This window comes from Lichenostomus cassidix, chromosome 2, assembly GCF_008360975.1.
Source record: "Lichenostomus cassidix isolate B80296 chromosome 2, HeHo_3.0, whole genome shotgun sequence".
NCBI lineage: Eukaryota > Metazoa > Chordata > Aves > Passeriformes > Meliphagidae > Lichenostomus > Lichenostomus cassidix.
Window position 1 is genome coordinate 79,716,943 of NC_139482.1, and position 16,842 is coordinate 79,733,784.

Here is a 16,842-nt window from a genome sequence, read left to right on the forward strand (position 1 = left end):
AGGGCATTAAATGCTTGAATGAACAGGCAAACAACACTTAGACTGTTCTCTGGTCTCCTATAACCTAACTGGATACCCTCAGTAATTTTCTGTATGAAGCTCTAAAGATGTCATTTTGTATCAGTAGAAAATTATCTTCCTAGTAACATTAAATGGGAAAGAAAATATTTTTATAGCTGTATTAATGTTCTCATGTTTTTTTCACACATTCCTGCTTCTAAAAAGGATATACCAGATATCCATATTGAATCTATATAGGCAAGGCTACTTTCCTTTAGGATGCCAAGGAAATTAAACCTCTGTGTCTTGGAATAGATATTTATAGGGCTGTAGTAAGAAAGTCCTTGATTTTTATTCACATCTATGAAGTAGGTTGCTGCTAGAGAATATAATTACTGAGAAGCAAATTTGCTCTCCATTTATTAGCTTAAACCTGGGTTCTTGTCATGTTGACAACAATAATGGATAAATGGAAAAAATGAGGGAAAAATACCATTGTATTGCATTCTTCCATATGAAGCATGTCACACTGCAACATGAACAATGACATGTCTCTATGGCTGTCTTAAGCAACAGACAGGGAGAAACACAGTAGGACACTAAAACACATTTTGTCTCTGAAAACGTGTGGAGAACATTACTGCACACTTGGCCCTTTGAAAAAACCTAAGAACCTCATGGTACATTTAAGACAGGTCTGAGATTAGTCACATCCTAGAAAATACTGCATGATAATGTTTTCACTGCAATCTGTTCATCCAGAAGCTCTCTCCTTCACACAGAGCAAATGCTTAGCTTTTTAGGAAGTGCTATACACTGCATTTTTAATTAAGCACTTAATTATTGTGTCCCACCACTACACCTTGTTCCCTGTAATAAATGATCATGAAATGGGATTTGGGGTTTTTTTTTTTGAATTAGTGCTTGCAGAATGCCTGCAGCTTTATAGAGATTTATTAGGAATATGGGATAATATTGGTTTACTTGAAATTAATTACTCTAAATCCTTGACACATCAAACAGTGTAGAAGTAGATTAGAAAAAGAAATTTTGTATACAAGATGACAGTGCTTGCCTAAAATCCTTAAGATCAACAGTAAAGTGTTCAAGTTACCAGTGCCTTAGCAGTGTGTTGAAGAAGTAACTGGTGCACTTGTAACATTGCAGAAGACTGTACTTTGGAGCAGTGTTTATTACAAAACTATTGTTATTATGCCACTTTGCACTATTACTATTATGCCACTTAGCAGTCCAAAAAGTAAAATTTATTAACAAATATTGATAATGTAGCTGGTTTGAACAACCTTTTGTTATGTGCAAAATTTGCTCTGTCCATGTTGTCTTAAATCTTTCCAGCCTGTTTTTGTTTTATAAAAGTTGTTACCATATAGTGTGAACGTAGAAAATGAGAACTATACTCCTGTCAAATACATTATTGGACAGTCAGTTGCAGATTAGTCCTTCTTTACAGTTTAAAGCAGATACGGTAAGTACCTCAGCATGAAAGTAGCATTTAAAAGTTCATTGATGTTCCCAGAGTTTTCCTTCCTATTTTTTTTAGGAATTTTGTTTTCAAATGAGCAACATGAACTTGTTGGCCCTTTATGATAATGTCAAGGTTTGTACTTGAAGCTGTGGTTTGTTACTTGCTGCTGCAATCAGAACAGTCCAGCTCCAAAGAGAGCAGGTGCTTCTGTCTGTGAGCCACTTGCTCACCTGGCAGTCACCATACAGAGCACCTGGAGGGGAACAGTTTATATTTCATTTATGGGTAAAGCCATTGCTCTGTGAGGTGCAAAACCTCCCAAAGCCAGTGAGGTTTGGGTCTGGCAGTACTCTCTTGAGAAGCCTGAATGCTGTCAGTACTGATAGCTTCTTCCATGCTGCTATCAACTGGAAGCAAAGCTCCAGGAGCAGCTCCTCCAAAGCCTAGTTTCTTGTCTCTGTCTAGGGAAACACGTATTCTTCTCCCAGATGCAAAGCATTTAAGATGAGGGGCAGGCACCAAAAGTAAAAAAAAAAAAAAAAAAAAGACAGAAATATTTCCAGTGGGTGTACATAGGAAGAAGAAGTACACATTTCTGGCATTTTGAACCTTGTTTATTTTTTGCTCCGATTAGTTACCTTGTCCCCAATTCCTGACCAAATTCTTTATTGAATATCCGGGTGCAAATAAATCAGATTTCATACCAGGAACATGGTGCATTTGCCTACTTGGTTTTTTTAATAGGATGCTACTGAAAAACCACAGTGCTATTCACTGTATAACAATGCTGCTCTTGGCATTCACAACACCTCTTTGAATTGAGTCACAAAATTCATTATTCACATTTTAAAGCTTCTTTTGGCTATGGAAATCAGCAGCTAAGAGAGGTGTGTGTGTGTTTGGGCAAAGCACTGGTCAGACCGATTTAAACTATACTGTCAACTCCCGAGGATCTGGAGCACTTTCTGAGGTTTCAAGTAAACATAACCAGAAAAAAACCAGTATCTGAATCCAACAGTGCACCTACCAACAGAGCGCTGAGCTCTCACTCACTGCGGGGTGCAGTTATGAGAGGGTTTTAATGTTATCAGATTCACAGATGATTTCTTTAGCCTAAGATCCCCTGTAAAAAAAGGGGGGAGCCGCCTGTGTGTGAGCTCCATCCTCTGCGGCTTCAGAAGCGGCTCAGGCACAAATCCAAAATTTCTCATAGGCAGCATCTCCCGAGGATTTTCGCTCGCTCCCTTTCCCCAGCGCCCCTCAGTTACTGGTCTTAGAAGGAACTCAGAGCTGCCTTACCCGCGGCCAGCGGGTCGGTGCAGGGAGCTCCCTGTCTCCATCCCAATGCAGACTGCCCGCTGGATGCGGCCCAGGGTAGCGCCCTGCCCCGGCAGCTCCTCACGTACCCCCCTCCCCTTCGTGCCGCGCAAATCAGTACGAGGCGGCCGCTTGCTCTCCGTGCTGCCCGGGGGGGCTCGGCGTGGAGCAGCCGCGGATTGCCCTCCCTCCGCCCCTTCACCCAGGTCGGGGGCGCAGGGGGCAGCGATCTCCTGGTGCGCTGCCTTTCCCCGTAGGGACACAGACTGCTGCAAACCGAGGAAAGGTACTCGATTGAAGGCTTTTCCATGCCTTCGGCTGCTTTTCTCCAATGTATGCAGAAGAAAGGGGCGCGGGTGTATATATAGGTGTATGTAAGTATTTGAGCCGGGGCTAAACCCTGCCTAGTTGAGGGTCGGCAGGCGAGCGCGTTCCGGAGCCGGAGCGCTGTGCCCACGGCCCGGTGCCGGCTTCAGCCGTCGGGAGGAGTTTCGACGCCTCTCGGCCCGAGGCAGCGGCTGTGTTTTTCCCCGAAAGGCCGGGAACGCTTTAGCAGATTAACGACTCCCGTAATCCCGCGGGCGCCGGGTGCCGGCCTGCTTTGAGGTCAGAGAGGGGCTGCGTGCGGCCGGGGGCTGCTCCGGCCGGCGGCTCCCCGCCCCCGCCCCGCACAGGGCCGGGGGAGCCGGGCGCCCGCCGCCGCCCCCGCTGACGCCTCTGCCTTTCCTTCCCGCAGCAGGGCCCGGGGGGCCGCGGCGCCCACCCGGGCGGCCCGGAGCCGCCGCCGCCGCCCGCCGCCCCGCAGCCGCGGGAGCCCTTCGCGCCCAGCCACGGCAGCGCCTTCCACCTGCCCGAGCCCCAGCACGCCGCCGCGCTCTACTACGCCAGCTCCACGCTGCCGGCGCAGCGGGTGAGCTCCCCGCTGCCCGCCCAGCCCGGCGGCTCCCCCACCAAGCTGCCGCGGGCCGGCTCCGCCGCCGAGGGCGCCGCCTACGCCACCGCGCAGCGCCTCTCCTCCCCGAAGCAGTCCCCCAGCCGCCTGGCCAAGTCCTACAGCACCAGCTCGCCCATCAACATCGTCGTCTCCTCGGCGGGACTGTCGCCGTCCCCCATCCGAGTGACCTCCCCGCCCACCGTCCAGTCTAACATTTCCTCCTCTCCTATCCACCAGTTAAGCTCCACCATCGGCACTTACGCCACCCTGTCGCCTACCAAGCGGCTGGTTCACGCTGCCGATCAGTACAGCAAGCACTCCCAGGAGCTGTACGCCACCGCCACCCTGCAGAGACCCGGCTCCCTCGCAGGTAACAGCGCGGCCGGCAGCGCCTCGGGTCCGCGATGCGGGGGACGGGGGTGCGCGGTGCCGCCGCGCCCGCGGAGGGGAGGGGAGGCGGCGGGGGGCGAGCGGCGGCGAGAGGCGGGGTGCCAGGGCCGCCGGCCGAGCACGGGAGGGACGGAGCGAGCAGGGTGTGTTTGACAGAAGAACGGTTTGTGGGAGAATTGCGGTGGGTTTCATCCCGGGTCGTGCCCGGAGAGGCTGCCTGGCGCTGCCGGAGCAGAAGTACCTGAGTTCTCCCGGCCCGTCCCTCCTTGCCGGCGCCGGGCAGGTGTGCGTGCTGCAGGGGGTGCGGGGCTCGCTGCTCCCTGCTGTGACCCACGGTGCGGGTGGGGGGTTTGTTACTATGGCGAATCTCTCCTCTGCCGCGATCAGAACGGCTGAGCCTTTTGCAGGGAATCGCTCTTCCCCGGATTTGCAGGCGGCTCTGGCGTACTTGACAAGTTTGGGGTTACTTAGCGGGAAGTCGCGGTGTACCGAGTCGTGCCGAGTAAGAGGTAGCGGTGATTTGGCTCCGAGTGCTCTTTGGGGAGCAGGCTGTTCCAGCTGATTTAGTGTCTCTGTAAATGCAGACTTTGAGCAGATCTAGAAGTGAGATACTGGTGCGCTGTTCTCTAAACCATCTCTGCTAAACTGAGCATCCTTCAGGGGTGGGTTTTTTGTGTTCTCAAAATTTCCAGTTTCATTGCTATAGTAACAGCTGCTATGCTCATATGTTCTCTTGTGTGACATAAATAGATTTGAAGATAAATAGGATACATGAAGAAGTTTGGCTGAGTTTAGCAGTCAGGTACACAAGTTTCTTACTGGAGTGAAGACCTCACCGCCCCCCTTTCTCCTCTCGCCCACCTCCCCTCCCCCACTCCAGCTGTTGTCAGCGTCCTATATAATTCCAGTGTGTCTAAACACACAGATTGAATTGACTAATAATAAAATACAGTTTTGATCTATCTCCTTGCAAAAACTTTTTGCTGGAGTTTTTTTCCTATTTAAAGGGCAGGGATTTTAAAACTTTATATTTTCGCATATGTATATATGTGTATGTATATATATATTGCCATATTTTAATTTCAGAACAAGTGGCAGTATCATTAAATTAAGGTAAAAGCAAGATCTTGGGATGCTTATATCAAGCCTGTTCTCAAATAATGAGTCTCAGAATAGTGAGTGGTTTATTTAGTAATTAAATTAATACAGCTTCTCCCTGCTGTAGTCCAGCACACTGTTGGCCACAAGTGTTAATACTGCCTTTGTACAGTGGAAATTTAGAATTGCCACAGACTTCGTATTTTAGGGAGTTTTCTAACTTCATTCTATAGTAAAAGTTTGAGTCTAAAAAGTCATGGGCAGGATTGTCAGCATCAAAGGAACAGAGAAAAAATTACTTTAAAACTTATATACCTGTGGCTATGAGCTATTAGTGTTTCCCTGATCTTTCTTTGTTCCAGGATAGAAATCTTCATTTCGGGAAGTTTTTAACAGACACAGTACTTTTTTCTGTTTATGTACAACTGTTAGCATTGGAGTTTGTGTTGTATTGGGGGTTTGTTTTTGTTTTTTTTTAAAAGAAGGCATTTTTTATAGAATTGCAGCATCAAATCTGTGATGATAGCTTAGTCCAAAACTTTTTATGTAGGGTTTAGGGTCCAGCACAATGACTCTGAAGTGCTACAGAAGCTGCTCATCTTGGGCTAGATCCAAGTTGAAATGTGGATTTAGGCTATTTTGGCCTTCTTAGCCAATAGTGCTTCTATAGACATTCCTAATAGGATTTTCTACTTCGTTTTGAAAAATAGTTAAGGAACTGACATTCATTTTCTTGGATTGCCTTTAAATAAAAGCTTTCAATAAGACTTCTTCATCTTGCATAACCTGCATCTTTTTAAAGCCTACTGCAGGGAGTTGCCTGATTTATTGATTTACTGATTTATGGTTTTGGTGAAAGAAAAGCCTATACATGATACAAGCATTTAGGAAATGGCTAGTGTATTTTGTATGGTGGATTTTTTAATGGGAGGGAAATAGTGATTGACCATTTAAGTTTGCTATTTTCAAAAATTGATAAAGCAATACTAACTTTGCCAAGTGTTGAGCTGATCAGGACAAACATAACAATCTTCTGGGTCACTCATCTCATAGGGATTTGGTTTTAAGATAGTAAAAACCCTCGTTGTTTCATTTTATAACGAATGGAAAATCCTGTGACTTGAATAAATATTAGGGGGCAGACATGCAGAGTGAGTATTGCTGCTTGAAAGAATCAGTGTAGGCAACAGTATGTTAGTAAATACCTTTTTTTTTCTTCCCACAGTGCTGACATGCCTTTCAAGTAGTCCTTGAAAGGAGCTCTATCACATGATCCATTCTTTTGCAAGGGTTTCCTATTGTGTGCTTCCACCCCTTATTTTCTATTGCTATTCTTATGCATGTTCCTCATGGCCTCCCTGCCATCCCGGAGTTACACATTTGCTAGCAGTGTTAAGTGCCTGACTAATCTTCTAGACTTTCACTGGATTCACTGAAGTCAATGGACTACTCAGAGGCTTAACATTAGCATGTGCTTTAGAGTTAGCCAGGATCAGATGTTACAGATACTACTAAGGCAATCTTAATTTCTTCTTTTTTCTGTAAATATTTTTGCTCAGAACAGGTTTGGATTTTGAGCTGTAAGTATTTTATATTTTTGCAGGAATTTTTCAGTCGTTGTGTTAGAAATCAAACCCACTGAGAAGGAGAGCAAGCAATTATATTTTGAAAAGCTAATAGTCAATAAATAGTGGTTTTGTTTCTCGTTCAAAACATCCAAAGATGAGTTGAAGTTTCTTGGGGTTTTTGCCACAGAGAGAGAGAAAGAGAGAGAGAGAGGAGGAGGAGGAGGAATGGAGAATAGTTGTCACATTGCACTGATTGATGGTTTGGCTGCTGTGATTAATGTGAAGTTGCATTGGTATGTATGTGTCATCACAGGGATGATGTTAAACTAAGTAATCTTTTTTATATCCAGCAATAAAAAAATAACGATGTGTAGTAATTACTAGAAATACAAATAGTGCATTTGTTTTAATTATTTTTGCATGATACTAGAAATTTGTCCTAGAGCTATCTAGTTCATGAATACTACTGGGTTTCAGTGGGCTAAACAAGCCAAACTGTATCCGTGCCAGACTTACGTATTTAAAAGAGAAGACATTCAGATAAGATCCATTTTTTAAAAAATTCAAATTAAAAATTACATAGATTGCCCAAAACATAATCTGTGCAAGATTTAACTGAGGAAATGGTGTTATTTATAATAATTTCCTACAAATTAGATTATGAAACAACTTGAAATTATAAAGATGGCAATTCTTAGACTTCATCCTGAATTTCAAATGAGACATGCAACAGTGTGCAATGACTCAGTTTTAACCGAGTAACCTTAGAAACGTCTTCAGAAATGGCTTTTAGTCTAGTTATATTTGAGCTGTTGCCACCGCCAAGTGTGTGTGTGTATGGGTGTGTGTGTACATGTGTATATAGTGGCTCTGGTGAGTGTACATTTGCTGTGTTTATTCTTAGTCTAGCTGCTTCATTGCTGTGATCTGCAATTACAGTTTTAGAAGTAGTTTTCTGCTCTGCACTGCTCCAAAGCATATTCAGCCGTCTGTTCAAGCAGCAATCCAAATCCAGAAAGCACAGTTTGTAAATACCTTCTTGCAGCTTCTGCACCTGGACTGAGCTGCAGAGTGCTGCTGGGAGCTCGCCAAAGCAGCCCATTTTGCCTGGAAGGAGGAGTGCATAGGACAGCAAGCAACAGAAACATGGGAAAACTCCTTCAGGAGGCAGGTCATGGTATAGGTGCTCACTCTTCCTGCTCTTCTGAAGCATCTCCTGCTGGGCAAAATCAGACAGATAGTACTAGAGGAGTACTGAGTTTATGTAGGAACAAAGGGAAAGGAATCAAAGTGTGATTTGTGCCTCAGGTTATGTGGCTGGGAGCAGCCCCGACCTTACAGATCCACTCCTGCCCCTTCATCCAGGTTTAGGGAAGACTACGGACGCGTAAGGCAATGGAAAGTAGTTTTATGCATTGCCTTATTACAAAAAACTAAAAGGGGGATAATTGTGTTTGAAGACTGCACCATGTTCCACCATGTTCCATAAGCTGTACTAAAAGGTTAAGTTTAAGAAATGAGCGTTGGTGTGAATCTCTTGCTTTAATGTTTGGTGAAAGGAATATTATACAGCTATCTTTCATGTAGTGGTGACATGTTCCACTGAAACAGGAGCTGCAGCATCCCTCTAGACAGCCCTGATGTTAAAACTTCAGTGCTCAGCCTGGTGTTTACAAGCAATCTTCTTTCAAGTCCCTGTAAAATCAAAATGGAAAGGAGTTTTTCCTTTCTGAGTAGAACTGTTTGTGTACACGTGTAGTATTAACATTAAAATAACACCAGTTTATAAAAATGTGGCATGGGTTAATACATAAAATATGCTTTCCACTCCTTAATGAGCAAAGAGTTGTAAGTTTATCAACGTCTTAATTGGTTCCTTCTGCTCCTTCATCTGTTTTGCCTCACTCTTCTCTCTCTTTGCTGAGGACCTTCATTTACCCCTTCTCCACTGCATATGATGTGTTGAACCCTCATTTCCCATTGAGGTTTATGGCAGCAATTCTATTTGATGGTGAGTGATGACATATTTTAGCATATCAGTGTGCAATCATAAGGGCATGGAACAGCTTAAGAAACATTGTATTGGGTAACTGATAAACATTACCACTGGCATGGATTGATGTTTCCTTTTGATGTCATGAAGATGTTGGATCATCTATATATCACAAGTTCACTGCCATCTTTAAAAAAAAATATCTTTCTAAGTGTTAGAGTCTTCCTTTAAGTCACACTGTACTGCGTGCTAAAGTAGCTGCATTACTGTTAACTTACAGCCAAAGTGCATCTGAATCACCCCAGAATTTAAAGTTCCCTGTGCCTTTCAATCCCCACATGAGACAGAGGCTGAGCTAATAAAATAGTCTAGGTGTGATGTGCCATTGTACTTCTTTGGACAGGCAAGGAAGAAAAATACTTGGATTTTTCTTTGACTTTAAGAAGAAAGCACCTTGCACCATCTGTATGATTGATCATAACAGAGAGGACACTCAGTTGTTTCCCATAACTATTCTGTATTTTTACAGAATCCCGTGAGTATCTTTTTTATAGAGAGAACCAAATTGCTTCATTAATTTTAACCAAAGTAGTTTTCCATAGATTTTTTGGGGTTTTTTTCTTAGTTTTTATTAGCTGGAAAATTCCTTTTTCTGCTGTCAGAGCCTTTACACATGAGAACACTGTTAATGGTCTTTTGTTCTGGGACAGACACTGCAGTTGTAGGATTTTTTTTCCTTGTACTCTTGTTTGTTTTGAGACTCTTTCATATAAGAAAACCGAGTGGAAGATTGTGAGTAATATCCAGCAATATTTCAGATATTAATCAGAACTTAGAATTTGGTGTCTTTCTGATACAAAATTACTTGTTTCCACATTGCAGCCTGGAGGTTAGATACCCTGGTGTTGGTTTGGAATTGACACAAATACACAACTCAATGTTCACTTTGCTTTTTTGTCATTTATTCCAACTATTTCTTCAGCAGTATTTGTGTTTCTAATTGTTACAACTGAAACCTTTACAGTAGTGCTCGATTGCAGCTTGGACAGGGTATCCAAAATGGACAGTGTACAGCAAAAAACCAGAAGGAATAAGGTGGATGACTTTGAAATGTTATTATTGCTGTGATTCTTGCTCCTGTATCTTTCAGATCTAGCTTGCATGAAATTAATTTGCTCATCGGAGAGAAATAATTGACAAGAGCCAAATACAGAAGCTCCATGTGCACAGATATATCTTTGAATTAATGAACTTGATCTTTGGCTCCCAGTGTGAGCAAACACTAGAAATATATCTAAACTTTGGGTCCTGTTCTCTCACTGATCACCACCTTTCCCTTTGCTTCCCATTCTTGATAAGGGAAATTGTTTGACTGATCCTCCTAATGGTCTTTCAGAGGGGTGTGAAATCAAATGTTTGTTGCAAAAGTATTGATAAAAAGTGACAGAAATCTTGTGTTCATCCTGGTCTTTGGGTATTGAAGAGAAGTGAGAACATTCCGTTCATTTTTACTGTGGTGGAAAACATCATCCTTTCCAGTTGCTGTGGCACAGAAACTGTTTGGAGTAGGTGGAGTAGCTGAGATCTAGAAGGTCAGTATGCATCTTGTCAGGAACATAAGCATTCAGGTTTTGGGATATCTAATAGCTTTTTGCTTGTTGTGTGCACACACTCTCTTTAAAGCAGTGTAGGTGCCTCTGATCCAAAGTAAGTATTTAACTGTGGCAGAAAGAAGATGGCAGAATTGGCAATTGAGGAAGACTTCATTTGTTTAGGGCCAAAGCTTGTGTGGGGAGGTGCCCATGTTTTCCTGTGCCAGGTGCAGAGTGGTCGTAGGTGAAACACATAACTTGTTAGTGGTGGCAGCTGCCAGAAGCTACATTGGACCAAATTTGCACTACGAGCAATCATGGGAGATGAATGAGGCAATTTTTCTGTAATCGTAGGGTCAGATTTGAAAATCACATAGATGTGGACCCAGAGCAGAATACCTTTTTATAAAAGTGGTATTGGAGAGGACAGAGAGATCCTGTCTGATGATAATGAATTCATAGAACTGTGCATTTATGGTAAGTAGTTAGAAGCAAAAGTCACAATTTAATACGCTGAAATGAGAAGGACCAATGGTGACTAATCTTAAAATTACAAGGCATGGCATATGAAACTGCCAGTTGGATCACACAAATTTTTAATAAGTACATCAGGTTGCAGCTTAGAGTGTGTAAGTGCAGAATGGTGTCCCTGCCCATGGCAGGGGGTTGAATCTAGATGATCTTTAAGGTCCCTTCCAACCCAAACCATTCTGTGATGCTGTAATAGAAAAGTGCCATATTAGTTTGAGTACAAGTGGCTGGAAATCTCACGCAATCCTCCCATTACTGAGGAAGTTTTTGTATATGCTTTTCTATATTTACTTCCTCTGTAGTGTGTCTACGTCTTGCCCTATGGCCCCTTATCTTCTCTGTCCAATCCAGGTGCAAACCATCCCTTTTATCAGCTAGCCAGCTGTGCTGCTCTCAGGCAGTAAAAGCTTTTGATCGCAGGGCTAAAGCTGTCCCTGGGTTTAAAGAGTGTTGCCTGAGAGGAAAGCAAGGGTGGAGAAGGAGCTGTGACCCTCAGATACTAGGGCAGATTTCCTGTCACTGGAGAGCAAAGTGGCACCTCTCCATGGGGTCTTTGCCCCACCCACAACTTGTTCAGCGGGAATGCAATCGTGTTTACATCTGCTTACCAAAAAGTGTCATGAGTTCTTCAAAGCCCTGGGAGCATGATCTGTAAAGGAGGGTGAGTTGGACTCTTTCACATATTTGTGGGGGAAAAGAAGGTGGAGGGAGACAAGATGACAGCCCTGTGCGTGTTTGGGGCTAATATATCCTGAAGAGAGGGAGGACTGAGTGAAAGAAAAATTGTAGACCCACTAATCACAGTGCTCTTTGGACATTACAACAAACTGATAGGATAATATAAGACATGAAGGTAATAAATGGTTAATGGGATAATTTACATCATGAGTTCTCAAAAAACAGATTGTGCTGGAATGACCTGCTTACTGACCTTTTCTTAGGTTATATTTGATTTCTTTTTATTTCCTGTCAGGACTCTGAGCACACATTTTCTGTAGTGCCACTTGGGAAATATTTAGTTAAGCTAGAGAAGATGGATATTCTTACAAGAGTGTAGTTGGGCAGGGACCTGGGTAAAGGAACATTGTCAGTTTGTCATTTTGAAGACTGAAGTAATGGAAAGGAAGGGTACTACTAATAAAGTTCCACAAGGAGATCTCTTTTGGCTACTTGAAAAATACTTTTTCATTTTATTATCTTGGCACAAAACCATGAAACAAGCCAAGGAAACTTCTTGATAGTGGAATACTAGGAGGCATTTTCTGAAGAGAGAAAGATAAATCCTGTGTAGAAAGAGTTTTGCAGATGGGAGGGTAAGAACAGAATTGGAGCCAAGGTAATAGCACGCGTAATAGCTAGTTACATGTTTGGCATCTTGGCTGAAAAGAAGAGTAGGAAAATACCTGTGTGACCTGCTTGAGTACAGCATATCTCAGCCACCATATTAGGAACAGAACATTTCATGGCCTAACGTGGCCTCACATAACAAGCAAAACTGGGAGTGTTATGCAGGGTTGGGACTTCATCTGGCGAACTGTACACAGCTGTGACCCTCTAGGCGAGAGACACTCTTTCTGGCCTTCATCTCTTCTGAGCTGTCCTGCATGGATTATTAAGAAATTAAGAAGCTTGTTGTACACAGACCTGACTTAGTATGTTTCCTCCATTTCTTAACAGAGGACAGGCTGCTAGATTATGTAGATGCACGTAGTAAATGGAGGTTATTTGTTAAGAGTGCTGAATCCTAGTAAGAATAAATAATTTGATGAAGGATTTGCCATTCTTTGAAAAAAGACAAGATTAGTCAAGTCCCTGACAGCTTTTAGGATAATGCATCCCTGGCCGTGGTGGGGGGGTTTGGAAATAGATGATCTTTAAGGTTCCTTCCAAGCCTTTCTATATTTCAATGATTCATCTGACCAAGGAGGGAGTGAGAGCTAAAGTTATCTTCTGAGTGGCTTTTCACCATTAGCCTTTAATTTCAGGGCTTTGATTAACCAACCGTGATGTGTTTGAGTGGAGCATCTTTGTGAGCCACTACTGCTCCATTTTAACCTAAAAGATTTGAACCTGGAAGCCCTAGTGAATACAGAGACCCCCCAGCCACACGATTGCACTTTGTCTGGTCTGTGACCAAACTTCAAAGTTTTCAAGGTTTATTTGTATGAATTTTGTGTCTCTTTCTGTGTGAAGTTGTAGTTCCTGTATAGCTCATGTCATCCTTGTCTGTGTTGCATCTTGAGATGCCTTTGGCAAGAGTCTGAAGCTAATGCTGAACACAGCTGAGAAGTCTTCTCCAAAGTGATTTAGGTTGTCTTCTGCCATGCATAAGACCCTATCTTGTGAATCCAGAAATTCGAGAATTTAGTGTCTTAGCTGAAAAACTCTTTTTCTCTAAACTTTATCAAAGTTGTGATGGATTGCACATTACCGCTTTCTTCAGTCTGCAGTAGATGTTGGACTGCTTTTGTAAAGTCGGGCAAAACTTGATACACATGTCTTCAGCCAGCCATATGGCCATGGAAGTGTTGTCTTCAAAGGCATGGCAGCCATTTGACATACAAACAGTGTCAATTTTCATTTATGAATAACCGGGAACTAATTGTGTGACAGTTCAGAATTCCTCAAGTTTTTGTCACCTTTGGACTAACATGTATCTCATTCTTCTAATTGAAATTACTGTTACACCCATTCTTGAAGCTGAACACTTCTAGTAATTTATTGCAAGTTGCTGTGAATGCATTTCTTATGTTCCTTGTCTTAGATCTGCTTTCCTTTTGCCAGTGACCTTCTTTCACCATTTGTCTCCTGCAGCATTTGCCATGGCCATTTCTTTTTAGCATGGACTCTCTCCTGGAGTGACAGGACTCTTTCAGCCTAAGGTCCTTCTCTTGCCATGCTTTTCAGCAGTAATCTGAATTTGTGAAGTCTGTTTTGCTGGTTTTGTTTCTTTTCTCCTATGCGCTCTCACTCTCTCTCTTTTTTTTTCCCCTTTAAATAAATTCCTGCTGAAAAAAAATTATCTGTAGCCATATATTTCCTCCTTTTCTTGTTGCTTATTGTGGAAGGATTTGTGTAAGATATTTTTCTGAGTTTTTGGAAGTTGGATACAAAATGCATGCTATTAAGTAATTGCTATATTAGTAAGAATAGTGAATTAAAAGAGAAAACTTTATTTTATGGGAAACAATGATTATTCCAGCATTAACTTAAAGTCCTTAAGCTACTTATGTCATGGTGTTAACAGTATTCCTTTTCTTTGTCTCTACATTTAGCATTTCTTTTACTTAGAACATCCCTGTTAGAATTGCTTTAGCTTATAATGATTTTAGTAATAGGAGATTATTTTAAGTTTTCTAGCAGAGGTCTCAATGTGTACGTAATGGAAACAATCTAAAACCAGCTTGAATAAGGGTGCAGTAATCTTCTGAACATAATTGTGAAAGTGGGTAATTGTTGGTCTAAACTTCTTTACAGGCATAACCAAATTCTTTAGTTAGATTGTATTCAAATTGATTATGTGTACATTTAATAAAACCTCCATGTTTTAACGCTTGTATTTTAAATCCAGTGAGACTCAGATGGATAATGAAAACTTGATGAGTAATAGAGTTTGTTACAGAATATCCAGAGATATGTTCCCATTCTTGAATGTGGCATTAAGTAAAAGACAACTCTGTTTTTTTCTCCTGGAATGCCACATACTTATACCTCATGTCTCAGTGAAGTCTGGAAACCAGGGACTGACTGCAAGCAAGTGTTCACTGAGGAGGAGAAAGCCTCTGGGAGGAAAAAGTGTTTAATATTCTATCAAAGATTACTTTACATAAAAGAACAAATACTACCTGATGCTTTTCTCTAATCTCTTAGTGAAAGGCAGGTTTGAGTACAAAGAGTTACAGATAAAGTTTCCTAAAGTTAGTATTGTTCACATGTCTAATAATGTGCAATCTTGTTGTAAAAGGAATTACAAAAGAGAATTTCCCAACACTTTTCTGTGAGCAAACCCCAGATGTGGTGCCTTAGATTTCAGATGTGTCTGTCAGAAACTGGAGCGTGGCTTTGCAAAACAAGAAGAATATTCATAATAAATGCACTTTTAAAAAGGTGCCTGCGTGATCCAGATTCACTGGAACTATGTTTGCCTTTTCCCTATTAGTAGGAAAACCACCTCTTGGAGCTCTGAACTTCTAGGAGCAACAGTACAATTGGATAAAGAATTCAGGTTGCCCAGCAAAAGCCAGTTGAGGAATAGTGTAGTTGGGCAGACTTGACAGTTCATTACCCAACCGAGTTTTGTTTTCTGGTGTTACCTTTCCCACAGTATTGCACATTGCCTGTTTTTCCCTTTGGAAAGCACTGTTTACAAAGCACCTTCCTTAACAAATTCTCTGTGAAAATCTTGAGAATTTCACTTCTAGTTGGATTTAAGCTCTAGATAGTAATTCTGTTCTCTGTGCAGGGAGGAGTTGTAGTAAGATTTTCCCCTTCCCCCTGCACCAGAGCTGCTGTGAGAACTTGTTCTGTTTAAGGTTGAGTGAGCTGATGCTCAGTTTGGGGGAAGGCTTGAGAGTTGCTGGGTTTTTTAGCTGCTGTGCTTTTCCACAGTGTTAAACACGATCAGAAAGTTAAGTTTTCACCAGCAGGCATTAGTGCAATAGTGCCTGATTTGTTTTGCTGGAGGCAGCAGAGCTCTTTAGCAAATCATTCATGCTACTGGAAGTGGTCTCTAGCCCTACAAAGACCTTTGGCGTTTTGGATGTTTAGCCTATACTGCTGCTTAACTAGAAATTGGGTCCCCAGTTGGTTTGCTTAGGTACAGCCTTGTGAAAGAAGGAAGACACAGCTTTGAGTAATTAAGGATGCTCTGTTACATCCTTTTGGTTTTCAATCTTTGTCAGTGAAGAATTTACTGTAGGGTTTCACAGACTATCCCATAGAGGGTTTTTTTTCTGCATATTTGCTTTTGAAGCATGTCTCATCAAGCACACTAATATTTTGTTCCTTCACTTGCTGAGTTGAATGCATTGCCACAGACCCTGCAGTAGTATAGAGCCTGTGGTCCAATGCAGACTTTTAGAGTTCTGAATTGGAAATAATAAATTCTTATCTTTTCTAAGATCAAGTTGTTTAGCAAAACTTCAAAGATCTCTGCTGCTACAGAGGCCTAATACTGTTTTCAGAGAAGCTGTGGTGAACTAGCCAAACAGCTTGTGCAGGCTGCTTGGAAGTGTTGCTTAGTAACATCATCCTATTGCTGAGGCACTCAGCTCTTAGTCAACGTGGTTAGCGAGCAGCAAGGCAAGGAGCAGTGATTTGTATAACCAGATAGTAGTATCTGTTCCCATTTGCGCATGGGACTTCTTTTCCCTCTTTTTGTAAAATTGAAGGTGTTGAGGCGCATGGAAGAGGCGGAGCTTAAGAGACAGGAATGGAAAAAAACAAACACAAAGCAACACCCAATAGGATCATTTACTTAATGGTTTGAAAAAAAAACTAAACCAATCTCTCACTTCCTTTCCTGCTGAAGGCAAGTTATTGATGGTAGTGGTTGGTTTGGGGCAGTTTCCATTTTTCATTTTTCCTTCAGTGACAGTACCCTAGATCAGAAATGAATTAGGAATTATCTCCCTGAACTTGTCTGTCACATTTAATCTGCTGTTTCTTCCTGGATATATTTGCCTCTTATCTCTTTGCTCCCAGTCAAACTTTTCTTCTTTCACTAGCAATTTATTTTTGATAAAATGTTTTAAGCAGGTGAATGCTTTTCAACAGAATGAGGGCAGTAGCAGAAAGAAGAAAATGCTTAGGAGGAGTTACAGATTTATGGTGTGGGTTTTTGCTGTGTTCCCTAGATTTTTAGAATTATAATAATTGATACAATACTTTGCAGTAAAGTCATATTGCATGACTAAAATCATAGACAACTTAAA

General features: G+C 42.2%; 1 protein-coding gene across 5 annotated transcripts in view; it reads left to right on the forward strand.

Moving 5' to 3' along the window:
* The window catches only part of CTNND2 (catenin delta 2), a 638,189-nt gene that overhangs the window by 358,437 nt on the left and 262,910 nt on the right, over positions 1-16,842 (forward strand). For 4 of the 5 annotated variants that reach the window (XM_085052133.1, XM_085052132.1, XM_085052134.1 and 1 more), the window contains one exon: positions 3,540-4,107. In XM_085052133.1, the coding sequence (XP_084908259.1) occupies positions 3,540-4,107 (568 nt within the window). The remainder of the gene's footprint in view (positions 1-3,539; positions 4,108-16,842) is intronic. The other variant, XM_085052136.1, reaches the window with a different exon arrangement.